General features: G+C 46.5%; 1 protein-coding gene across 2 annotated transcripts in view; it reads right to left on the reverse strand.

Moving 5' to 3' along the window:
• The window catches only part of Ccdc60 (coiled-coil domain containing 60), a 182,376-nt gene that overhangs the window by 25,635 nt on the left and 130,103 nt on the right, over window positions 1-26,638 (reverse strand). For both annotated transcript variants that reach the window (XM_057765817.1, XM_057765818.1), the window contains 3 exons: window positions 24,321-24,428; window positions 17,488-17,595; window positions 4,323-4,413 (listed from right to left, as the gene is read on the reverse strand). In XM_057765817.1, the coding sequence (XP_057621800.1) occupies window positions 4,323-4,413; window positions 17,488-17,595; window positions 24,321-24,428 (307 nt within the window). The remainder of the gene's footprint in view (window positions 1-4,322; window positions 4,414-17,487; window positions 17,596-24,320; window positions 24,429-26,638) is intronic.

Raw genomic sequence — 26,638 nt, forward strand, 5'->3', positions numbered from 1 at the left:
ATGTCACCTAAGATGCCATGGAGATTGCAGAGAGGTGACAGAGCTTTAGTGTGTGTGTGTGCTTGTGTGTATGTGTGCATGTGTATGTGTGCATGTGTGTGTGTGTGCATGTGTGCTTGTGGGTATCTGTGCATGTGTGCATGTGTGTATGTATGTCTGTTAGTGAAAGAAGAGGGCAGAGAAAGACAAGCAGAGTCCTGCTCTATTGTCCTCCATCTTCTTCCCTTGAGGAAGGGTCTTTCCTTGGTCCTGGAGCCAAGCAGGCAGCCAGCAAGTCCCAGTGATCCTCCTGTCTCCATCACTCTCTCCACAGTGCTGGGGATGTAAGCACCATACCTGGTGGTTAATCTAAGTGTTGGGGATTCGAACTCAGGTAGTTACGCTTGTGCGTCATGCCTTCTTACTTAGCGAGCCATCTCCCCAGCCCCAGAAATAATTTTCCTTGAGAGCTTTTAAAATGAAAGTGCTTTGGAGAGTCAGGTTGGTGCCATATTTGTATGCAACTCCTAATATTTAATGTTCTGGGAATGAAGGCAGCAGGGAGCAGAGGGGATCCTGAAGGCCACACCAAGATTTAACACCATGACACTAGGTGAGAATTACACTCAACACGTTTGCTTCCAGCGATCAACTGCACTGAAACACAAGTGTTGTTGGTAACGTTTTAGGGCCTTGAATATAGGCGGAACTTCCCTGTATTAGAAGTGGGGAGGGACTTCTTGGTTGCACAGAGGAAGGGAAAAGGTGCGGGAAGAGGAGGGGGTAGGGTTGTGGGCATTCTCCTCCCATTTCTTCCTTTGCTTTGCTTCTTTCCCCATGTTTTCTGGCAAAAATTTGCACAGCCAAAAGGCAACTTCAGCATGCAACAGGCTGGGGGGGCTGGAGTTTGGACTGGCTTTATCCTGTTCTCCAAGTCAGTTTCAGGGTTACAAAATGATGGTGCTGGGGAATTCCACCTCGAGAGCTTCTGGCACTTAGGAGGCTTCCCTTGTCCTGACCCTGCAGCTTGACCAGGACCTGGTCAGCCTGACGGGACTCTCTACACCCCGCCACCCTGAGAGAGAGGATGTCAGAGCTCAGGAATAGCAGGGACATGCAGAGGTCACCTTCCTGCTTCAGCAGCCACTTCTGAGTCCCAGGCGCTGGGGGACAAGAATCTTTAGACCAACACCTTTGTGGAAGGTTTAACAGATTGTGTCTCCAGGGCAATCTGGGGTCTTGCAAGGAGCCCTGTACTCAGAGTCAAGGGACTAGATCACTCTGCCTCAGTTTCCTCATTGATAAAACAGTGGGGATGGACCGAGGTGGACACAAAGAGAACATGGTAACTTGATGGAGGAAGGTCATTGGTTAATTAATAAAGAAACTGCTTGGCCCTGATAGGTTAGAAAATAGGTGGGTGGAGTAAACAGAACAGAATGCTGGGAGGAAGAAGAAGTGAGGTAAGATGCCTCAGACAGACGCGATGCCGCTCTTCTCCAGGGCAGACACGATGAAGCAAGCCGCCAGGTCAGACATGCTGAATCTTTCCCGGTAAGACTGGTGCTACACAGATTATTAGGGACCCAAGTGAAGGGCTGACTCTTCTGACTGAGAGTGAGGGAAAGATAGAATGGTGGGGGGATGTGATGGGCTTCAGCCTGTCATTTGCCCTTTATCGAACTGACTTTCCCGGACTTCAGTCCCATGTGCTTTTCTGGCTTTCACAGTTTGCTCAGGAGTGATGTGACCCAGCTGCCACATTCTGTCTCAGGGGGAACTGGCTTTTTCTCTTCTCTTCTCTTCTCTTCTCTTCTCTTCTCTTCTCTTCTCTTCTCTTCTCTTCTCTTCTCTTCTCTTCTCTTCTCTTCTCTCTCCTCTCCTCTCCTCTCCTCTCCTCTCCTCTCCTCTCCTCTCCTCTCCTCTCCTCTCCTCTCCTCTCCTCTCCTCTCCTCTCTTCCCCTCCCCTCCCCTCCCCTCCCCTCCCTTCCTGCTCCCTCCCCTCCTGCTCCCTCCCCTCCCCTCCCCTCCCTTCCTGCTCCCTCCCCTCCTGCTCCCTCCCCTCCCCTCCCCTCCCTTCCTGCTCCCTCCCCTCCTGCTCCCTCCCCTCCCCTCCCCTCCCTTCCTGCTCCCTCCACTCCTGCTCCCTCCCCTCCCTTCCTGCTCCCTCCCCTCCTGCTCCCTCCCCTCCCCTCCCTTCCTGCTCCCTCCCCTCCTGCTCCCTCCCCTCCCCTCCCCTCCCTTCCTGCTCCCTCCCCTCCTGCTCCCTCCTCTCCCCTCCCCTCCCCTCCCCTCTCCTCTCCTCTTCTCTCTTCTCTTCACCTCATTCCCTCCCTCCCTCCCTCCCTTTTGGGGGAGGGTGTTTCTTTTTCTTTTTTTTTAAAGGGGAAGTTTCCCCTGAGTGAATTTCTATGCTTTCGAAGAAGCAGGGATTGGGTGTCATGGGGAGACATATTTAGCTATCCAAGGTTTTGTTTGTTTTTGTTTTGTTTTGTTTTACAAATTCGGAGACTTTTATAGAAAAAAAAACTTAGTGTTTGGCTTTTGTTGAAAATAATGCAGCCTGCCTGGGCTCCCGTTTGCACGCCCTGATGAGAGTCTCTCAGCCCTCCTTTTGGCTGGGTTTCATTTGGCCACAGACTTCACCCCCCCGCTGGTTCCACTTAGCTTGGTTTTTCCATCCACAAGATTTCCCTCAGGACACTGTCTGCTACTGATGAGGTCTAAACATGCCAAAAACCCAATGGGGGACTGCTGGCTAGGGTGTCTTTCCAGGGCTCCACTTTACAGAGGGATAAACGGAGGTCTGGTGAGGAGAAGAAAGGGCTTGTCCAAAGTCGCAAAGTGGGACGAGCCAGAGTAGGTGCTCCAGAGTCCTGCCACCCCCAGACTGAACTACACCACCACCAGGGCGTGACCCACACACTCTGCAGGAGACTTGATTGGGAGAATTCTACAGTAGCAGTACTGAACATTCTGGAAGGACACTTTTTAAATTTTTTTTTTTTTAATACAGAGGCTCATGGCGCCTGCTGCTTTGTGGTCTCTAGAGACAGATGCACACAGTGTCTCCATAGCAACTTTGTGTGAGAAAACAAAGGCTGGTGCTTTTCGGGTCCTCGAGGATGCTGATGACAGAGCAGGAAACAACGGAGCAGTCCTATTATGGGGAGTGTGACCCTGAAGAACCTTATGTTTAACACACAGGCCCGAGGTGACCCTCTCTAAGAGTGGGGCCCTCTGGGATGTTAGGACGGTAGCGTGGAGTAACATTTAAAGAAACTGGCCTTTTTGTCAGTATGCTGAGAAGTGTTTCCCAAAACATACACATATTAGGGGCATGTGTGTGTGTGTGTGTGTGTGTGTGTGCGTGCGCGTGGTCAGAAGGCAAACTTGCTGGAGTTGGTTCTTTTATTCCACCATGCAGGTCCTAGAGATCAAATTCAGGGCATCTGCCTTCACGGCAAGAGCCTCTACTTTTGAATCTTCTTGTCTGCTCCTTCTTCACACTTTCCAGTGAGTTTGCATATCCTTTCCCTGAGCTGCTCACTAACGCTGTGGTAGGTGGGGTGGGCACTGTGTGTTTGGTGAGGTGGGCACTGCATATGAGGTGGGGTGGGCTCTGTATGTTAGGTGGGGTGGGCACTGTGTGTGGTAGGTGGGGTGGGCTCTGTGTGTGGTAGGTGGGGTGGGCACTGTGTGTGGTAGGTGGGGTGGCACTGTATTGTTTCTGTGTGTGAGGGACAGGATCTGTATCCACCCCAGCTGCATAGCTGTGTTCTCCATAAGCAGACAAAGATCTATTTGTTGTCGCTACTATCTGGGTGTTCATTTGCTGGGTAGATGTCCTTAGGCATTGGGGATGGGCAAAGCTTGGGTTGAAGGTAACAGACTTCAAAATACCTTCTTAATAGTGAAGACATATGTGACTTGGAAGAATATCCTACATAGTGAGTTGATGGGGAGAGAGAACGAGAGAGACAGACAGACAGACAGAGAGAGAGAGACAGAGAAACAGAGAGAGACAGACAGACAGAAAGACAGAGAGACTATTGACTAAAAGATAGAGTTGAGTCCGTTTCTTTCTAGTAACAGGTGCCCATCCCCGCCTTTCCTCTCTTTTTCTAGTGTGTCTGGCCAAATGTCGTTTTTCCTATAATGCTCAGATAACTATTTTAATTAAAATTATATAAAAAAATCCAGTAGCATGTGGTTTTTCCTCTGCTTGGGAAATCACCTAGGCTTTTATAAAGAACCTTTCCCACGGTAGACTGTCTGTGGGATGCATGCTTCTCCCCCTGGCTGGGGCTTGGGCTCTCAAGGTCGGGTGGGCTCCTGGTTACCTTTGGCGCGGTGACAAAGTGATCCCACCTCTGCCCCATGGACTTGTCCTTGTTGATCTTCTTTATTGTGCTCTTGCTACCACCTGGGTCCCTGCGTGACAAACAGCTTTAATGAGTTTTCAGTTTACAGTCTTGGCTTATTACAAAGCCCCCCCCCCCCGCCCATCCTACAGGAACACAATAAATTCAGGCTGAACAAACGGTCTCTAGTATGATTTTTCTCCCCCTACTGCTTTGTTTTGGGAGGGGGAGCAGTTCTGCATCGGTGGGGTTTTTAGTCTGAGAGACCACCCTTTCCTGGGTGAGGACTGTGGGAGGCAAGGTATATTTGTATGAGTTCTGGACTTGGGCTCTTTTATGGAGTGAGTCCAGGGTGAGGCTGCGGTTATGGTGGTGGCGGACAGGAAAGTGTCCTCCTTTCTGCATCTGTGCCTTGTCCGCTCATCACTGGCACCAGCATCAGGAATACTTAGGAGCATCCGAGAGCGCAGTGTGACAGGATGTCCCGGGAGGATGGGTGTGGGCGTGCAGAGTCACACAGTGACCAGAGTCACTAGAGCACTCTGTACCAGATGCTTCTGGGCTCTCAGGGAATCATCCCCATCGCTGCCACCTTGAGCCAGAGTCATTAGCACCGCCCTCTGCAGCTCAGGGGAGGACCAGAACTCCAGGCCCCTCCCTCACCTAGGTCCCTGCCACGGGGTTCTGTACATCTCTTATTCTGTGATCTTGAATTATTTTTATTAGAGTGCCCTCCTCCTCAGCATCATATTCTTCCCTCATGGCCTGGGAACTTTCTGGATAAAGACTAAAGCTCAACAGGCTTTGTGGGTGACTCCCTTCCTCACAGAGTGCCACCAAATTTATCATGTTGGCATTTTTGAATGCGCTATGTTGCTTGTGTTTCTATAACCCCTCCAATGGTCAGATGAACTGAACTTAAGGTCGGGGTCTCATGATATGCAGCTCCGAGAAACAGACCCACAGGCTGTCACCAATCAGGAAAGGGACTCTTCTTAAGGAAAGGGACTCTTCTGCCCCTCGAGGCAGGGCCTGTTGGGTATGTAGCAGTTCACAACCATAACACAAGAAACAGACCCTAAGGTAGGAGCCAGGCTGGGGTGGGAGTAGGATGTGCCTCCAAGCTTTTTGTAAGACTTGGTGCTTGATTATACAATAAAAGCTCTGAATAATTAACAGAGAAGTTCATTTGAGTCGGTTCAGCTTGCTTGTCCCCTGAGTAATCAAATTAGGGAATATTTAAAATCCAGCCGGAGGAAGGAGCGGAGCTCCAGCCGTATACACAGTGTTTAAACAGTGCCGCTTCTGAAGCCCGATTTCAGGCTAACCAACAGGCAGCTTTGCTGTTCCATGGTATCTTTCATGACCACGGGGCTTTTGGCTTTCTCCTTTGCTAAGGCAGCCCCTGCTGAGCTGCCAATGCCTTCTTGAAGTTCAAAAGCAACCTCCTTCTCCTTTCAAAATTAAATCTGGGCCCAGACAAGCTTTGAAATCTTAAATATTCAGGTCCAATCAGGAAGATAGAAGCCTTCCGCTAATGCTGACTTCCAAGGCGACCTGAAGTCTATTGCGACTTCAAGCGGCAGGCTAAAGGAACTAAAGCGGCGTCCGGATCCCTGCAGACCTCGGAAGCCCTCATAAAGGAGAGGCCGGGTTAGGCAGGACCGGTCTCTCTGATGCTTCATTCTCAGTAGCAAATAAACCCCACCGGAGGATCAACAGGCGGGGAGGAAAGATCAAAGGCAGCTGGAGCAGGGAAGTACACCCTGCACCTTGCCCGGAGGCTAAAAGCGAGTTGATGAACCCTCCCTATGAGCGCTGTTCACCAAATGGAACCCCACTTCCCTGTCCCCTGAATTTGGGTGTCTCTCTGTGATTTGCTTTGTTAAAAAAAATACATGGCCATAGAGTGACAGTAACTCTTGAGGCAGATGGGTTCCTAGCCTGTCCTGAAGGAGCAGATTCATTGTTCTGCTGATGGTGGGAGCGGAGTTAGACAGGATCTCTATCTTCCGGTTCCCTGCGTGGTCATAATGAGAAAGGCCCTGGTGTCGGGTGTGGAGGCTGAGCCAAAAGCCAGTTTCAGAGATGAGGAGGACGAAGGGATGACTGCTCATTTAGCACATTTGACTGATTTGTTCCGGGACTTTGGGTGTCTGTCCTTGAGTATCAGAACCTGCTGTTCTGCTGGAGTTTACCTGACCCGGCCTTCTGCTGTGTGTGTGTGTGTGTGTGTGTGTGTGTGTGTGTGAGAGAGAGAGAGAGAGAGAGAGAGAGAGAGAGAGAGAGAGAGAGAGAGAGAGAGAGAGAGAGAGAGATTTGTGCAGGGTTATTTAGCTTCTCCAAGCCTCAGGCCCAATCTGTAAGATGGGGCTAAGGGCCAGAGCTGGGCCCATAGATCGTGTGGGTGTGAAAAGAAATGAGTCTCAAATGGGTGAATCCAGTTCAGCTATTACAAAGATTACACACTTTCATCAGAGGAGATCCTGGCATGGCTTTGAGAAGGAGCTGGCGATGGTGGGAAGCCAGGTGGGGCAGGCAGCTCTTAAGGGGAGAAAGCTATGATTTTCAGACCATCATTTTTCCCCTGCCGGTGCTTTCTGGGGGTGATCATTTCCCAGAAATCAAGGGGAGAGAGCCCTGGCTCATCTCTTTAAACGGTACCCTTCAAGCACATTTTGTTCTCAGAGGTCACTTGACGATGTCTATCTGTCGGGGCAATCAGAACAATTTTCGCACACACTTACTCTCACTTTCTCAGCTCCAATTTAGGGTAAAGTGTGTTCTTCTCAAGATGAAAATCTTGTGGGCTGGTTAGAATATGCTCCAGGCTCTGTGGCCAAGGGGAGGAAGTGCTGATTACATGCCAGGGAGGCTGCGGTGGTCCAACCTCTTGGAATCTTCCAGGCCTGGTAGCCCTGTCCTGCTTTCCTCCGAAATAAGATAACTGGATGACCGTGCTGTGTTCTTCCACTCCTGAGGTGTTGACTTGAGTATCAGAGCAAGGAGGGATGCTCTCGTGTTGGCTGGGAGGAGGAGAGTGGGAGGCAAAGCAGGTGTTTCACTCAGAATGCCTGTGCTAAGAGCATCTGCCTTGATGATCAAACTGAAAGCAAGCCTTTCCCCTCACTGAAATATCACCCACCAGATTCCTTGGGATTGTGCTTTTGCTATTGCAGATTTTTAAAAATTGCACTTATTTTATGTATATGAGTGTTTGCCTGTTGTCTGTGCACCACATGCTTGCCAGGTTCCCATAGAGGTCAGAAGCAGGCATGGATTCCCTGGAACTGGAGTTACAGATGGCTTTGAACCACCATGCGGTTGCTAGGAACCAAACTCTGGTCCTCTGCAAGGACAAGTGCTCTTCGTCTGTGGGTTGTCCCTCTAGACTGGCAGATTATCTTGGTCTTTGCATGTTTATTATTGATTGCATCCTTCAGTCCCTTCCCTGGGATGGAAGGTCCAATGGGCAGTGGTGTGGCCCACTTCCTTTACCGTGATAGTCCCAGCAGTGATTGGGAATGGCCCCACATGATAAAGAGCCTCATTTAAATATAGAAATAGTTAAATCAGAAAATTGCTTATTATGTGGGCTGTTCAGAATACTGCTGCTTGTTTTCACAGGGATGAAAACTTAATCTCTGGAGTATAGTCATTGATAACCTCCAAGGCAGGGAGGGTTCAGATGCAGAAGGGTTCTTCTTCTGTTAAGTCAAAGAGCACACATTTACACGCAGTCTGCAATTTCAAAATTGCATGTTCAGAACAGCTTCTGAAACTATTTTATAGGAGAAAACTTACTCTATATGTAAGGTTGGATCAGACCCAGCAGGGTCACATTCTGGAAGCCTGTCCCAGATGGTGGTGGTGTTTTAGATTTGGAACCTTTAGGAGGAGGCACTGCTGGTAGCAAGAGGTCCCTGGCCCTGAGTGTATGGACTCAAAGTTAGGATTAGCGGGAGCTTGCTAGAATGCAGATTCTCGGGCCCCACCCAGATCCACGAGCTCAGCAGTTTCACTGCACCAAGATCTTCAGTTACTTTGCTATACTGCATAGATCGAGAAGCCTTGCACTCACAGGAATGTTGTACCCAGTATAAAGCAAGCAGCATATACGTATCATTGACTCATAAAAGCCGGTCTTCCACCCACCTGGTTTTCTGACAAGGCCCATGCTGTCTGTCTGACTTAGATAACCACACTGCTTTTGTGTTCTTCCTGCATGGTAAACCAGTGACTGTTGACTGCCCTCTCTGCTCCTTGAGGCTTGCCACCATTGGTGAGAGCTGCCGTGACCTTGTTCCCCAGCCTTTAGTGTCTTGAGTTCCCAGTAACCATGGATATCATCTATTGGTAGTAGAACTCTCTTCATACCTCTTTCTTTCTCTCTCCTCTCTCTCTCTCTCTCTCTCTCTCTCTCTCTCTCTCTCTCTCTCTCTCTCTCTCTCTCTCTTTTTCTTTCTTTCTATTGCTGGGTCTTGAGGCAGATTGATTCCCAATTTTCTGAGAAACCGCCACATTGATTTCCAAAGTGGCTATATAAGATTGCACTCCCACCAGCAATGGAGGAGTATTTCCCTTACTCCACATCCTCAAGTTGTCATCAGTGTTTTTTATTTTGGCCATTCTTACAGGTGTAAGATGGTATCTCAGTGTTGTTTGATTTGCATTTCTTTGATAACTAAGGATGCTGAGCATTTCCTTGAGTGTCTTTCAGCCTTTTTAGATTCCTCTGTTGAAACTTCTCTGTTTAGATCTGTACCCCATTTTTTATTGGATTATTTGGTCTTTTGATGTTTAGTTTCTTTGTATAATCTGGAGATCAATTCTCTGTCTGATGTGGGGTTGGTGAAGATCTTTTCCCATTCTGTAAGTTGTCATTTTGTCTTGTTGACTGTATCCTTTGCTTTACAGAAGTTTTTCAGTTTCAAGAGGTCCCATTTATTGTTTCTCTAAGTGTCTGTGCTACCAGGATTATATTTAGGAAGTGGTCTTCTGAGCCAATGTATTCAAGGCCACTTCCCACTTTCTTTTTTATGAGGCTCAGTGTGGTTGATTTTATATTGAGATCTTTGATCCGTTTAGACTTGAGTTTTATGCATGGGGATAGCTATGGATCTATTTTCATTCTTCTACATGTTGACATCCAGTTATGCCAGCACCATTGGTTGAAGAAGCTTTCTTTTACCCACTTTATAGTCTTAGCTTCTTTGTAAAAAAAAAAATCAGGTGTTCATAGGTGTATTATAGGGTTGATATCAGGGCTTCAATTTGATTCCTTTGGTCCACCTGTCTGTTTTTAATGCCAATATCAAGTTGTTTTCATTACTATAGCGCTAGAGTAGAGCTTGAAGTCAGGAAGGTTGATGCCTCCAGAAACTCCTTTATTGTACAGGATTGTTTTGGCTGTTCTGAGTTTTTTTTTTGTTGTTGTTGTTTTGTTTTTAATTGTGAAGCTGAGTATTGACCTTTTGAGGACTGTGAACAATTTTGCTGGGATTTTGATGAGTATTGCATTGAATCTGTAGATTACTTTTGGTAAGATTGCCATTTTTCTGTGTTAATTCTACTTATTTAAGAGCATAGGAGTTTGTTCCATTTTTGATGAGTTCTTCATTTTCTTTCTTCAAAGACTTAAAGTTTTTGTCATACAGGTCTTTCACTTGTCTTATTAGAGTTACCCCAAGATATTTTATGTTATTCATGGTTATTGTAAAGGGCGATGTTTCTCTGATTTCTTTCTCAGCCCCTTTGTCATCTGTATATAGGAAGGCTACTGACTTTTTGAGTTAATCTTATATCCTGCTACTTTACTGATGGTGTTTATCAATTGTAGTAGTTCCCTGGTAGAATTTTTGGGGTCACTTATGTATACTATCATATCATCAGCAAATAGAGAAAGTTTGACTTCTTCTTTTCCAATTTGTATCCTCTTGGTCTCCTTTTGTTGTCTTGTTGCTCTAGCTAGAACTTCAAGTACCATATTGAATAGTTATGGAGAGAGTGGACAGCCTTTCCTTGTTCCTGATTTCAGTGGGATCACTTTGAGTTTCTCTCCATTTAGTTTGATGTTGGTTGTTGGCTTGCTGTATATTGCCTTTATTATGCTTAGGTGTGTTCCTTGTATCCCTGCTCTCTCCACAATCTTTATCATGAAGGAGTGTTGAATTTGTTGAAGACTTTTTCAGCATCTAATGAGATGATCATGTGGTTTATTTTCCTTCAGCTTGTTCATGTGATGAATTACTTTGACGGATTATTTTATGTTGAACCATCCCTGCATCTCTGGGATGAAGCCTACTCGATCATGGTGGATGATTTTTCTATGTTCTTGGATTTGGTTTGCCAGTATTTTATTGAGTATTTTTTGCATCAATGTTCATGAGTGAGATTGGCTTGTAATTATCTATCTTAGTTATTATGTCTTTGTGTGGTTTGGGTATCAGGTAACTATAGCCTCATAAAATGAGTTTGGCAATGTTCCTTTTGTTTCTATTGTGTGGAACAATCTGAGAAGTATTGGTGTTATCTCTTTCAAGTTCTAGTAGAATTCTGCACTGAAACCATCTGGCCATGGACTTTTTTTGCTTGGGAGACTTTTGATGGCTGTTTTTATTTCCATAAGGGTTATATGTCTATTTAATTTGTTTATCTGGTCTTGATTTAATTTTGGTATGTGGTACTTATCCAGAAAATCATCCATTTCCTTTAAATTTTTCAATTTTGTGGAGTACAAGTTTTAAAAGTATGATTTGATAATTCTCTGGATTTCTTCAATGTCTATAGTTATATATCTTTTTTCATTTCTGATTTTGTTAATTTGCATATTATCGGTCTTTTAGTTAGTTTGGATAAAGGTTTGTCTATCTTGTTGATTTTCTCACAGAACCAACTCTTTTGTTCATTGATTCTTTGTATTGTTTTCTTTGTTTCTATTTTATTGATTTCAGCTCTCAATTTGATTATTTCCTGTCATCTATTCCTCCTGGATGAGTCTGCTTCTTTTTGTTCTAGAGTTTTCAGTTTTTCTGTTAATTTGCTAGTGTGGGATTTTTCTAGTTTCTTCAAGTAGACACTTAGTGCTATGAACTTTCCTCTTAACACTGCTTTCATTGTGTCCCATAGATTTGGGCATGCTGAGCTGTCATTTTCATTGAATTTTAGGAAGTCTTTAATTTCTTTATTTCTTCCTTGACACAATAGTGATTCAGTTGAGCACTGTTCAATTTCTATAAGTTTATGGGCTTTCTGCAATTAGTGTTGTTGCTGAATTCTAACTTTAAGCCATGGTGAGCCCATAAGATACAGGAGGCTATTTAAATTTTTTTGTATCTGTTAAGGTTTGCTTTGTTACTGACTATGTGGTTGATTTTAGAGAAGATTCCATGGGGTGCTAAGAAGGTATATTCTTTTGCATTTGAGTGGAATGTCTTATAGATGTCTGTTAGGCTCATTTGAGTTAGGTCTTTTATCTCTCTGTTGATGGAGGAAGGTCATTGGTTAATTAATAAAGAAACTGCTTGGCCTCATAGGTTAGAACATAGGTGGGTAGAGTAAACAGAACAGAATGCTGGGAGGAAGAGGAAGTGAGCTCATATGCAGGGCAGCTCCTCTCAGAGCCAGGCGCGATGCAGCAGACACGATGCAGACAGCCGCCAGGTCAGACATGCTGAATCTTTCTCGGTAAGCGTACCTAGTGGTACTACACAGATTATTAGAAATGGGCTAAATTAATACGTGAGAATTAGCCTAGAAGAGGCTAGATATAATGGGCCAGGCAGTGTTTAAAAGAATACAGTTTCCGTGTAATTATTTCTGGTAAAGCTAGCCGGGTGGCGGGACGCAGCCCAGCCTGCAGCTCCTACAACACTCTGTTAGGTCTTTTATTTCTCTGTTAAGTTTCTGTCTGGAAGACCTGTCCAGTGGTGAGAGTGGGTGTTGAAGTCTCCCACTATTAGTGTGTAGTGCTTGATGTGTGATTTAAACTTTAGTATTTTTTTTACATATGAGGGTGCCCTTGTACTTAGGGCACAGATGATCAGAACTGCAACTTCATCTTGATAGATTTTTCCTGTGATGAATATGAAATGACCTTCTTCATCTCTTTTGATTGATTTTAGTTTGAAGTCCATTTTGTTAGATATTAGGATAGCGACAACAGCTTGTTTCTTAGGTCCATTTGACTGGAAAAATTTTTCCCAACCCTTTATTCTGAGGTAATGTCTATCTTTGTAGTTGAAGTGTGTTTCTTGCCTGCAGCAGAAGAATGGATTTTGTTTTTGCATCTAATCTGTTAGCCTATATCTTTTATAGGTGAATTGAGTCCATTATATTAAGGGATAATAATGACCAGTGATTGTTAGTTTGTGTTATTTTTGTTTTTGTTGTTGCTGGTGGTATTGCATGTCTGTGAGTGTGTGTTTCTCTTTTTAAGTATTTGCTTGTGTGGTATTATTTATTGCCTGTGTTTTTGTGAATGTAGCTAAACTAACTTCCTTGGGTTGGAGTTTACCTTCTAGTACTTTCTGTAGGACTGGATTTGTGGATAGGTATTGTTTAAATCTCATTGTTTCATGGAATATTTTGTTTTCTCTGTCTATGAATTGACAGCTTTGCTGTTATAGTAGTCTGGGCTGACATCCATGGTCTCTTAATGTCTGCATAATGCCTGACCAGGATCTTCTAGTTTTCATTGTTTCCATTGAGAAGTCAGATGTAATTCTAATCGGTCTGCCTTTATATGTTACTTGGCCTTTTTCCTTTGCAGCTTTTAATAATCTTTCTTTATTCTTTATGTTTAGTGTTTTGATTATTATGAGGCAAGGGGACTTTTTTTTGGCCAGTCTATTTGGTGTTCTGTAAGCTTCTTGTATTTTTAAAGCTAGGAAAATTTTCTTCTATGATTTTGTTGGGAAAGTTTTCTTCTATGATTTTGTTGAATATATTTTCTATGTTTTTGAACTGGGCTTCTTCTCTTTTCGTGAAGTCCCAGATTTTCTGGATATATTGTGTTAAAAATTTGTTGGATTTAACATTTTCTTTAACCGATGAATCTATTTCCTCTATCTACCTTCAACACCTGAGATTCTCTCTTCTCTCACTTATATCCTGTTATTTATGCTTGCATCTGTAGTTCCTAATCTTTTACCCAGATTTTCCATTTCCAGAGTTCCCTTGGTTTATGTGTTTTTAAAATTGCCTCTACTTTGGTTTTTAAGTCTTGAACTGTTTCCTTCATCTGTTCGTTTGTTTTTTCTTGGTTTTCTTTTTTTTTTGTTAAGGTTTTTTATTATTATTTTTATTCTTTTTTTATTAAAATTTCCACCTGTCCCCGTTTCCCATTTCCCTCCCCCTCCTCCCAAATGTTGCCCCCTCCCCCCACTCCCCTTTTCCTATCCCCACTCCTCTTCTCCTCCCCCCACTCCATTCCCCATCCCTCTCGATACTGAAGCGCAGTACAAATTCCCTGCCCTGCGGGAAGACCAAGGTCCTCCCACTTCTATCTAGGTCCAAACAGGCGATGGATCGAGATAGAGACAGAGACTCAATTAGGAACAACCGTCTGAGCTCTTAAGGTCCAAATGAGGAGCAGAAGGAGGGAGAACATGAGCAAGGAAGTCAGGACCACGAGGGGTGCACCCACCCACTGTGACAGGGGAACTGATTTATTGGGAGCCCACCAAGGCCAGCTGGACTGGGACTGAATAAGCATGGGTTGAAACTGGACTCTCTGAACATGGCAGACAATGAAGGCTGATGAGAAGCCAAGGACAATGGCACTAGGTTTCGATCCTAATACATTTTCTTGTTTTCTTTAAGAGATTTGTTGATCTCTTCCATTTTTTGTCTTTTCTTCCATTTCTTTAAGGGAATTTTTCATTTCCTCTTTAATGGACTTAATCATCTTCATATAGCCATATTTAGTGCCATTTTCTTCTGCTTCATCTGCGTTGGGGTGTTCAGGTCTTCTTGCTTCTGGGGTTGTATTGCTCTTTGTGTTGTTTAGTGTGTTCTTACCTTTTTGTCTACCCATCTCTTCCTCCGATCAGTATGGGTGGAGCCTGTGCTTCAGGGCATCCCTCTTCCTTCAATTGGTGTGGCTGGGGGCTGGGACTCCACTGAAAGGTCCTTCAGGTGCAGGCAGGGCTGAGCCTCTGGTGATCGCTTCTCCAGGTGCAGCTGGGCCCATGGCTCCAGTGGTCACTCCTCTAGGTGCAAGTAGTCTGGCTTTTTCGGTGATTGCTATTCTGGGTATAGGTGGGGCTGAGGCTGAGGCTGAGGTTTCTGTGGTTGGATAGTTTCTGGAGGCCTCTGCTGTTGCCAAGGCCCAAGGTGGGCAGGGATGCTCTCTCCCGGCATGGCCCTACTGGATTGAGGTCTCAGGGGCACTGACGAGCACAGCTCTGTCTGCTCTCTAGAAATTTTTATCTTCAATGACATCACAGAATGAACATTTACTGTACTTCTAGACATAAACTTGTCTGATCTTAGGAATAACTCTTTTGGGTCTGCAATGCATTTGGTAGGCGCTGAAACGCAGGCTAAGAGGACAAGTGACATGCCTGTGACCACACAGGTAGCAGGTGGCAGGGCGTGGACTTGTCTATGTGGAATCCCAACTCTCAACTTTCTCCTCCAGAATTGGATGTTGAAGCTAGGGCTTTTGCGCCAGGGTGTTACCCATGATTGACAAAGGCATTGGCAAAGATGAATACTCAAGGGCTCTTTCCAGTCTTCTGTTTTCAGACACAGTCATGTTAAGCTGCCCAGGCAGTCCTTGAACTTGAAATTCTCCTGCCTCAACTGCTCTAATTAGCTGTAGTAATGGGTCTAGGATAGAAGGTTGAACTGATGCCCAAACTCTTGATCCCAGTCACTCAGATCCACCTGGTTTTAGTCTTGGCTTCAGGGTGAGACCTCAGAGATGCACTAAGTATCCAAGAGAAGATGTTCTGCTTTCTGACTAACTCAAAAGATGTTTTCATGTACTTTCTAGGGAACTTAACCCCATAATTAACAAAAGTAACAACATCTGTATTTATGAATCCTATATGTTGGTGTGCTGGGGCCAGTTCATACTCGTTCTCACTGGCTATTAATAGTTCATGCACATGGCTTCTGTATTAGACAGGGTTCTCTAGAGTAACAGAACTTATAGAATGAATCCATCTCTCTCTATATAGAAAGGGGATTTATTAGAATGACTTAAGGCTATGCTCCAGCTAATTCAACTATGGCTTGTGAACAGGAAAGTCTAAGAATCCACAAGGCTGGATATATCAGCTGCTCTTCAGTATATTCTGGAATCCCAAAGAAGTAGTGTCAGTGAAGGAATGGACCTGCTAGCAGGAGTGAGGGCAAGCAGGCAAAGAACAAAAGCTCCCTTCTTCCATGTCCTCATATAGGCTTCCAGCAGAAGGTATGGCCCGGATTACAGACTGGTTTTCCCAGCTCAAAAGATCTGGATTAAAGGTGTGTCTTCCTGCCTCATAGATCCAGATTAGAAGTAGTACATCCCTCACAGGTGTGAACCTTCATTTTGGAGTTTTATTTAATTCCAGATGTAGCCATATTGACAACTAAGGATAGCCATCACAGAGCTTCTCAACTCCAAGTTCAACCACACACACCATATTCATGAGGTTGAGATCAGCCATGGTGGGGTCCTCACATATTTAAATTACAGAGATTGGCACTGTTATAAATCATGATCTCTGGGCCTTGAGAACAGGTAACTTAAGCCTTTAGAAGCATGTCTCCAACAACAAGTTAAAACATCCCCACACGGAGAGCAGGCTCTATCGGAATACACCAACTCTAGCAAATACCCTGACTTCTCGTGGAGATCTTCCTGGGTGGCATTGCTTCCTCTGGTGGCCAGGTCTGGTCCTGGTTCTGTCTGCCAGGAGCCAGGCACACTTATATCTTCAATGGATTCTGCCTGATGTGTCCTGGTAAAATATTGGCTCCTAGTGTGATCTTACTTTTTTTTTTTTTTTTTTTTTAAATTGAAATTAGCAGCTTGGGCCCCCATTCTGAGGCGTGGAGACAGATGGATCCCAGGGACTCAGTGCTGGGGAACTGTTCTATTCTACTTAGCCAGGGTCTTCAGGGTACAAATCCAATTCCTCAAGGCAGGGCTCTCTACCCTCTTTCTCTGCTGTTGTTTCATTCGGGCAAACAACTGGGCCTCCCAAAGATGGTGTCTCTACAAGCCGAAAGCTATCTCTACAGCTCCTGAAACAGTGACTTCAAAGCTCTGGTGTGAGCCATCCCTGTGATGGCACTGCTTACATTTTCATGGGTTGGTTAGTCAGCATTCTCTAGAGTTTCCATCCAGGTTTACCTAGCTGCTCCAGAACCTGGAACAAGTACCTTAGGTCTAAGTGAGGAAATAACCTTCAACATATATTTAAAAAACCAACAGAACAAAATTCAAGCCAGTCAGCCAAACAATGACCCAACCAACCCACCCACCAACCAATAACTAATTAACCAATTCACTTATTTAACCAGCCAATGAACCAACCCAACCAACCAACTTGCCCACCAATGAACCAATAAACCAACCAACAACCTACCCACCAACCAACCAGTGAACAAACCCAAACAGTCAACACACTCACTAATGAGCCAGTGAACCGAGGAACTAACTCAAGCAAGCAAACAAAATTCCGTTGGACTAAAGGAGGAAAAAAAAGAAAAAGAACAAAGAACAAAGGTGTATGTGTGGGAGGCAGTGGTAGCAGAGGTGGGGGACATTCAGAAACAAGGTTGAGGGGACACGGAGATCAGGAGGAGCCTGAAATCTGGTTGTTGGTCCACAGTATGCTGGTGTAGCTTGTCCAGTTCTGTGGTGAAAATTTTCCCTCTGTGCCCCATTTTAAGCTACTGGTGCATTGCCACACGGCATCAGGAAGATGCTTATAAAGAAGTGTGTACAATGGACTCTGGAGAAAGTGTAGGAGCTGGATCCAACTTACCTGGGTTTGGATTCATAGAGAGAGCATGCCAACTCCTAAAGCCAATCACCCACCAAAAGCACCAAAGTGAGGGAGCGGGTGGGAAGGGTGAGGTCCCCACCCTTTACCATCCAGGAGAATGCTAGTTTTACAGTAGGATGCAGGGCCGCTGGCCTTACTTGGGGTTCCAACAGGAAATCAAGGGCCTCATGGTATGGTGGGTGTGGTCGATAGTCAGGGCCTCGAGGAGCCAGTGGAGCGCACACAGCTGGCGGTAGAGGGAATCCCTGCAGAGACAAGGGAGGAACACACTATAGAGACTGCAGCTGTGCTCGCTTCAGTGAGCGCGCTGGCTTCAGTGAGCACGCTGGCACATGGGTAAGTGTTTGGCCACATTGCACACGAGGACCCTGGAGTTCAGGGGGCTTAGGGAAGCCACACAGTCATGGCTCGATGACTGAAGCAAATTCAGTTCCTCTGAATTTGTGTGTAGTGGGTAGCGTTTCTCCTGGCTGGAGACCATGACTCAGGCAAATAAAATGAGAATTGAAGGCAATTAATACTCCACTGATGTCCAGTTATTTATCTTATAAAAATGTAATAAGCCTGAGGGCATAAGAAAGCCTGGAAATGGGAAACAGTATTAGCTGGGTTGAAACATAGCTGGCTACTGGAGAAAAACACACTGAGTGCATTATTTGAAAATGAAACAAAACCACTGCCTAACAATATGTCTGATGGACATTTCTCACCGCTTGGAGACCTTACACTGTCCACAGCAAGCCAGATATCGACTGCTGTGCTTTTTCCATATTATTTAATGTTTCCAACAACCTGGTGGGGTATGAATTATTATCTCCATTTTAGAGAAGGGGTTTTAGAGTACAACCAATTTTGCTCAAGATCATACCATGCATTATGTTATGCAGAGATGGTGTTGAGGTGTTTGATTTAATGTTCAGGCAACCATTGTACCTGGGAGAGAGCTGAGACTCAGAGAGGGACAGTGAGTCACCTGAGGTCACACAGCCAGCATGGGTGAGGATCTGAACTGCAGAGTGATTGCCCTAGACACAGTGCCTTAGGGAGCTGAGCTCTGACTAGGAACTGATGAAACCAGTGTGTGGTGGTCCCTCTGCTGTGAGTGAGGCCAGGAGAGGGTTACCCCGCTGTCCGTGGTGTTCTCGGAAACAAGGTGCATTCCTGGAAGCTGTCTCTCCACCCCGCTTTTTCATCCTGCACTAATGGAAAGGAACCCTCTATTACCGAGCATCCTGGTAGCTCTTTCCTGAAAGTGTGCTGTGCCCAGATGCGGCTCTCCCCAGGGTTCCCAGGCCCCGCTGCTCTCAGGAGCAGGAAGGGATGGTTTCTCAGTGTTCAGGGAGATCTCCCCTCTCTTACGGTTTCCCCCGTCCATGGACCCAGATTGGATTAGAGCAGTGCCCCCCTCCAGCCTCTCCTGCTAGGGAGGGTGTAGCTACCATGTCTGAGCCACCTCACCCCATGTGTGTCTTCCACACACCCCTCGGGATGAAGGAAAAGATTTCCCTTCTCCTATTTCCTAGGTAGGACTCTCCCACCTTCGGTATTATCTTGGGTCCCACTGCAGGTGACAGCATCGGCTGGTAGCTCTGTGTCTGGCAGTTAAACAGTGAACTCCCTCCTTCCATGCTTCTCTGTTCTTCCCTCCTTTCCTTCTCCCTTCTTTCATCTCGTCATTTCTCAGTTCCTTTGACTTCTTCCTTCTATCCTCCTCCTTCCTTCCCTCCCTCCCTCCCTCCCTCCCTCCCTCCCTCCCTCCCTCCCTTTCTTCCCTTCCTTTTTCCACCCCCTTTCCTTCTCCTCCACCTACGGTCTCTCAATCCATCCCGTTTTATTTTTGCCACCTCCATCCTAGTGACTTCTGAAAGTGCCCCAAACAAGTCAAAGCTGACCGTCTCTACCCTTGCTCAAGCTCTCCAAACTCCCTAACCCACCTGTCACAGGCTTCATTGTGGGCCCAGCCTTTTTAAGCATGAGTGTATTTGGAGATGTGACCTCTGAAGAGGCACTTCATTTTAGATGAAGCCATTTTAGAAGGCTCTAACCCAGCGTGCCCGATGTTCTTAGTGCAAAGGGGAATATGGACACCTAAAGATTCTCCATGGCTACCACACAGAGAAAGGCACTGTGAAGACACAGAGAGAGGACTGCTGTGTGGCCATGGAGAGATCAACCTCTTAGACTTCCAGTCCCCAGAACTGGGGGACAGTAAACCCCATTGTGTAAGGGATCCCTCCAGATCTAGGTTAGGCTATTCACAGGTGTGCCTACATCGTGTCCCCTTGTCTCTACACCTCAGGTGCCTGGCTTTATCACTGCTGCCTGCTGGTTTACTGTCCCTGCATGCACACCAATGGGCTCAGCATCTTTCTGGTTACTGGATAGAAGCTGGTGGGAGTCAGTTGCTTCGGATCTGACATTCTCATGTTTGGGACGACTGAGACAATGTGTAGTGACAGCAGTCCCCCACAGGCACTGTAAGCACCCCAAAGAGCACTGCTCTGAATGCTCACTCTCTGTGGATCACCCTCGTCCTCATGAATCTGGGAGGAGGGCACCATTAGCATCCCTGTTTTGTAGATTAAAAAAAAAAAACCAAGGCACAAAGGACCATGAAACTCATCTACAGCCGGTCAGACGCCAGCAAACAGAGGGGCTGGAAACCGAGTCCAGCCTCCTGAATCCCTGCTGTAAATAAAACTGCTGACGTTTCCTGCTCGGGGGTAGAGTCATTTGGGGTGGGGTGTCAGGATCTGATAGGTCTAGATAACTTACATAGAGTCGCAAACTCGACACTCTCTCACCTAACCTTTAATGAACAAACTGGGAAATAAGCGAAAACAAAGCCTTGAAGCGCGCTTGATAGAAATCTGCTTTTCCTCTCCAGGTTACAGAACTATAGCTCAGAGAAAACACTTGAACGCAAGGCACAGTGGGTAAAAGCTCCATGCGGGCTTGCGCAAAGCTCACGTCTGTGTGCCCAGCGGTCACACACCTGAACAACTCCAGTAGGAACAGGTGCATGTGTGTGTGTGTATGTGTTTGTATATGTGTGTATGTGTGTGTATGTATATGTGTATATGTGTGTATATGTATGTATATATGTATCTGTGTGTATGTGTTTATGTGTGTATGTGTGTATATGTGTGTATGTGTGTATATGTGTGTATGTGTGTGTCTATGTGTGTATGTGTGTCTATGTGTGTATGTGTGTGTGTATGTGTTGTGTGTATGTGTGTATATGTATGTGTGTGTATATGTGTGTATGTGTGTGTATGTGTGTATGTGTGTATGTGTATGTGTGTGAACATCCCGGGCGGGGGGGTGGACAGGGAGACAATAGTTTCCTCTCACCGGCTGCCAGACCGCATGTACAGTGCCGTCACAGCCATCTATGCCAGTATTCAACGGCAGATCTGGACACGGGGTGTAGGCACGCTTTACTGAGCGGGTATTTAGAAAAGGCTGCTAGGGACAGCCTCGTCATTTTAAAGAGATGGCAGGAATCTGTGTCTCAGTCCTCTAGACTGCCCCTCCCATTGGAAAGATAAAAGCCAAGACTCCCCTGAGGTGCTGGGATTGCTCTCCACAGTTAATTCAGGAGTAGGAGCCAGCGTTGGCATCAGTTGTGCTGGGATGTGGGGCTAACCAGGCTCTGATCTACACCAGCTGATGCAGTGGCTGACAGCTGAAGAGACGACAGGCAGAGCCTGCCCTCGTGTTCCCCACGGGCTCAGGGCTTGAGCTGGCCTGGGAAGACTGTGAAACCTCTGGGACACGACTAGATGGCAGACAATGGGCCCTGCGAGCTGTACCTCGGCTTGGCTCAGCTCGCACTCTTTGTTTTGTGATCAGCTCAGACTTAAGCAGTCTGCACGACACACCTACTGCCCTGCCTTCCCCTCTAGGGTGGGCTGAATTCCTTCAGACTCAAGCAGAGTGATTTCTTCTTCCCTTCATTTTTTTATATTTTTACAATGTTTTAATTATTACATTAGAGAATAACTAAATAATTAATCACTTAAAAGTAATTAATTAAATCATTCTTACAATTATTTAATGTGCTGGGGAAGGGAACAAGAGTTGCATTTGTGGGGGTCAGAGGACAAACTGCGAAATCAATTCTCCCCTTCCACCTTGCAACTTGTAGGAGCCACACTCAGGCCATCAGACACGGCAGCAAGTGACTTTACCTGTGGGGTGCCTGTGTTACTTTTGGTTAAGTATTCTGTCACAGGGGGAAGAAAAACGAGTAATACAACTGATTACAAAAATGCTCTAGTTCATCGAGACGGGGCTCAGCGGTTAAGAGCACTGGCTGCTCTTCCAGAGGACCCAGGTTCGGTTCCCAGCACCCACAAGGGACTCCTGTAACTCCAGTTCCAGGGGATCTGCTGCCCTCTTCTGAGTCCTGAGGACAGTGCACTCATGCACATGCGTGCACACACGACCCACAGATACACATACGTTCACAGTTCAAGAGTAATAAAAATAAATCTTTAAAACAGTCCAGTTCCTCCCCACTCTTGACTTTCTGTATTGTGATTTTGCAGCTTTGTTTTTTCTTTCCCTCGCGCCTTGTGTCTGCTCTGGCCTTTTGACTGGCTTGGCCAACAGAATGGTAGAGGACCACTGTGTCTTTTGTGAGCTTCGGCCTTAGGAAGCCTTGTGTTTAGGACCTTGTTTTTAGACTTCCTCTCAGATACAGTGAGAACAAGTCTATACCAGCCTGTGCTAGATGCTGAGGGATGCATCTGTCATCCTAGTCACCAAGGCAACCAGTCAAACCGAAGACTGGTCCTGCCAAAGCCAGCCAGCCTCCAGTTTATCCAAGAAATGAATACAAACATGGAAGTAGAACCAGCCGGAAGCAGCCAAGGTGGGTTCACCCAGCAATCTGTAGACGTGGAATCAATGAGAGGGGGGTCCAAGTCACTCCAAGCTGAGAAATACATTTATGTCCTTTCTATTCAGTATGGCTAGAACATTTCACTAGTCAAGGAAAAGAAATGGCCATCTTTAGTTTAGGGCAAGAGATGCCAAGCTATAGCCCGGGAGTGGGTTTATCGCTTGTTTCTATAAAGCAAGCCTTATTGGAACACAAACTATACAATCCATCCTTTTGTCTTTCATACTCCAACTGTAAAGTAGTTCTGAGAGAGACCATGTGATGTGTAAAACCAAGACCTTTACTAGATACCTCATAGAATAACAATAAATGTATACGATAGCATCCACTGTGGGTTCACAGCCACATGGTAGTTTATCTAATATACCTGAGCTTGGAGCCAGGGAATCAGAGTCCTATTGTGAGACCTCTGGCAGGGTTCACCTACCCCTGAAGTTCACTTTCCCCATTTGGCATTGAAGGAAACTATTTCTGCTCACTATACTGAAGCCTCATTGTTCAGATCAGATGAATGGGGAGTGTGGCCCATTTCTCTAGGCATCTCTTCCCATCTCCGAATGTATCCGTGGGAGTGGTGGGGAGACGGGGGAATGCTTCCAACAGACACTGAGCAAGCGTCACAAGGCCTGCTTTCCCAAGGGGGATGCTTTAAGGGTTTCCAACTGAGGCTGCCACTTGGAGTGCTCATCATAGATAGAGCACCAAGAAACCAGATAATGTCAATCAAAGGTGGGCAGGGGGCCAGTGTGATAAGGTGGGGCTAACCTGGATATTGAGAAGGGATGAGGGTGTGTTCAGTGTGTGGTGCTGATGACAGTGGTGATGGGAAACGGTGATGATGATGATGATGATGATGACGGACGATGATGGTGATGGTGGTGGTGGTTAATGGCCGCCTGGATCTTCTACCCGTCAACTGAGTGCTTTTATTAATAATTTTAATATCTATCCCTGTGACTTTGTCCCTGGGTTACTCTGTGTGCAGAAGCCTTGACTTTCAAAATATGATGTGAACTCCCCAAAGGCAAGGCCTTGGGATTTCCTTCCTACAGTGCACATGAGGAGAACTCAGAGTGTGACATCAGACAGACCTGACCTAAAACCGCAGAGGGTGACATGCTGTGTGTGCTCCGTGAACAAAGAGGTGGTCCATCCCTTCGAGCTTCCCCTTTCTCTTCTGCAGGGAAGTGAGGAAACACCTACGCAGCAGGGATCCCGAGGGCTGAGTGCATGTGGTGTCTACAGAGTGGTAGTTACTGCTGCAAAGGTTGTGGGAGATGAATAAATCAGAGCGTGCTGCAGCGCTGCCAGTGCCTTACCCTGAGGCTTGGAGGGACCGTGTAGTTTTGGACCAAGGGGCCATCTGTTCGTGTCTGCAGACATCTGTGGTCGTCGCAGCTTGCGGGGTGAGGAGTGCTATTGACATCTGCCGGACATAGGCCCGGGACGCTGCTTTTAAACATCTGGAGAGCCCTTGACAGCAAGGAATTGGCAGTCTCCAGATGCCAATAGTGCTGAGGTAAGAAGGTCATGCCTCTGCCTGAACCTTTCCAAGTGGGAAGCTGTGGACTTGTACCTCTCAGAACAGACAGGAGAAGAACCAGATGAGGTTTCAGAAAGCGAGTGTGTGCTTTGGAAGTGTGACTAGTCTCCATGTGCTATAAGATGAGGAGGCCAGGCCTTTAGGCCTCAGACCACAGAGACTTTCCCGGGAAACAGCTCTCTGCGTCCTTGTGGGGGGGTGGGTGGGTGGTGGGATAATTGTGTCCCCCGAGCCTCAGCTGAGATGTGTTTTTGTGCAAGTTCTGCAGCGAGAGCTCAAGACGGATTTATATCAAGCTTTGCAAACTATTTGTCATTCAAGGGTCTGCCTGGTGAGGGAAGGGGTGACTCTGGCCACATCTGATTTGCCACTGGGGTCTAATCCACCCAATTTATGGTATCTGTTCTCTGTTATTTTTTATGAGCCAGGTTTGCTGGCTCCAGGTTCCTGGTCCCTTTCAAGAGGACAAAGGAGCAGCTAGGTGGCTCCTGACACGTTAACCCGTGGGGCCTGCTTACACGTGTGACTCAGGCAAGGAGGGAGCGATGATGCAGTTGTGGATGGGTGTGTACGGGCGGATAATGATGCCAGCCTCCAACTTCTTCAGCTTCTCACTCTCGTAGGCCCTGAGGGAGGAGCAGAGGGAGGAGTGGAGTGAGACAGAGGGAGCAGCTTTAGACGGCACCTAGCCAGAGCTTGTCACCTACAGTGTGCCTGGCAACCATGCCAGCTTTCTGGGTGACAATTCTAGAGGCAGTCCATGAACAGAGCACATTAAGAGAAAACTACGCTTGCCCCACCAGAGGAGCCAAGAAAATAAACAAGGAGGTGAATCCTTTGTTCCAGAAACACCATGCTAGGTGCTGGAAACGCTTCCTCAAGATTAAGACATGAAATACTTTTGTGTTGGTTCCCACTGTTGTGACAAAATACGCAAGCGAGGTAGATTGCTGGAGAAAGGATTTGCCTTGCTTGCCTCAGAGTTTCAGTCTATTGTGGCAGGGAGGGATGGCGCATCATCTTCCCCTGCAGAGGCCCAGGAAGGAGGAGGGAGAGGGAGAGAAACCTGTGGTGACTTGTTCTTTCAATCCCCCCCTTTTATTCCATCTGGGCCCCCGGCCTGTGGGATGGTGTGGCCCACACCCAGGGTAGATCTCTGGGGAAACCCCCCTACCAGACACACCCAGAGGTGGGCACTGCAAATCTCCTAGGCGTTTCTCAACTCAGTCACGCTGCTAGCTGCTAACCAGACTGACTGGCATGCTCTTTGGCCTTGTTCTAGGAAGGGTGTTTTGAAACCATGTTTCAGTGCTTTTTTTTCTTTGACCCTCACAGAACTGGTTATCTCAGTTATAGAAAATTGTTTTCTTTCAAATATTCCTGCATCACAGACATTTTTTTTCTTATAACTGAATTGAGCCTGCAGGTGTGTTTTAATCAGACTTACGTGTGTGTATGTGTGTGTGTGTGTGTACACATGCAACTTAACCAACCTTCCACATTTTAAATTTGAGAAACTTCATGTAAAACTTGTAAAGCTTTAGTTCTTAACACCTTACAAGAAGGCTTCACTCGGGGCCGTCACCACCCAGCATCAGCAGCAACGGAAGACTGGGGTGGGGGTCACTGCTTGTTTGGCTAGGGTCATGCACCCCAGGCTTGAGCATCACTGTTTTCCCATGAAGGGTTAATTGTTCAGGGTTCTTATCTGAGTATTTTCCTTACAGGATGGCTGATGGACTCCAGCTTCACTGCTAGCGATAGCTACTGACAGTCTTCTCTACGCAGGGGCAGGCAGCAGATGCAGCAACAAAAGAGCCTGACACACCCCTTGCCTCCTGAGGTTTAGAGTCTTGTGGGGGTGGGGGGAGTGGGAGTAACTCAGCACATAATGGGACTCAGGGTGAGTAGGGAGAGTACAACATTGGCTGTAGTGCCCTGAGGGAGTCATGACAGTTACAGAGAACACCACCCAGGTTCCTGGATAAACCTCCAATTGAGAGGTGGGTCCCCATGCTTTTCCCCTGTCCTTAGATCATGGCTCCGTGGTGGGTCAACTCAATAGAAGTTGCCAAGAGTGACTGTCATGTCTTCCCTGCATCCTGTTGTTAGCCTGCTCTGTGAGGAGGCCCACGGGGAGAGGCAGCAGGCCTGTGGGAGGGAGCCATCTCCTTGAGCCTAGCTCACCCTAGCTGGCGGCCAGTGAAGCAGCGACAGTCCTTTGACTGCAGACCTGTGAAAGTAGTATTTGTTGCCCTGAGTTGGTAAGTTCTGGAGCTGGTACTTCATAGCTACAGCAGTGGGAACAGAAATAAATACTGAACTGAGATCTGAGGTGGAACGGAATTAACTAGGTAAATAGAGGGGAGGATGGACTTGGACTGGGAGGCAGCAGCAGGGGGCACGTGGCCAGAGGGGCAGGAGGAGGCTGTGTGCCACTGAGGCAGAAGCAGCCATCCACCAACAAGATTGCCTGGGTGGGCCTGTAAGCTCCGCCCATACTTTTGCCTTTGTCCCCTGAGGAATGGACACCCTCCAGAGGGTGCTGTGAAGCTCAATTTCTCACTTCGTGTGAGGTCACACTGGCACACACGTGAGAACCGAGCACCTTCCTCTAGGGAATTTGAGGACAATCTTGGGGTCACATAGATAATTAAAAGAATCTAGGTGCCCCATTTTCCTTGTCCATTGACTTCTTGTTTGACCCTAGAGCTGGAAAACAAACAAACTAGAAAAAAAATCTCACTAGCAAATACATCGCCGTGTTCTGTTTTACCAGCCTAACCATGTCTCCCGGAGTAAACAGAAATTAAGCCAGCCCTCATAGTTCTGAATC

The sequence above is a fragment of the Chionomys nivalis genome, chromosome 3 (genome assembly GCF_950005125.1).
Source record: "Chionomys nivalis chromosome 3, mChiNiv1.1, whole genome shotgun sequence".
NCBI lineage: Eukaryota > Metazoa > Chordata > Mammalia > Rodentia > Cricetidae > Chionomys > Chionomys nivalis.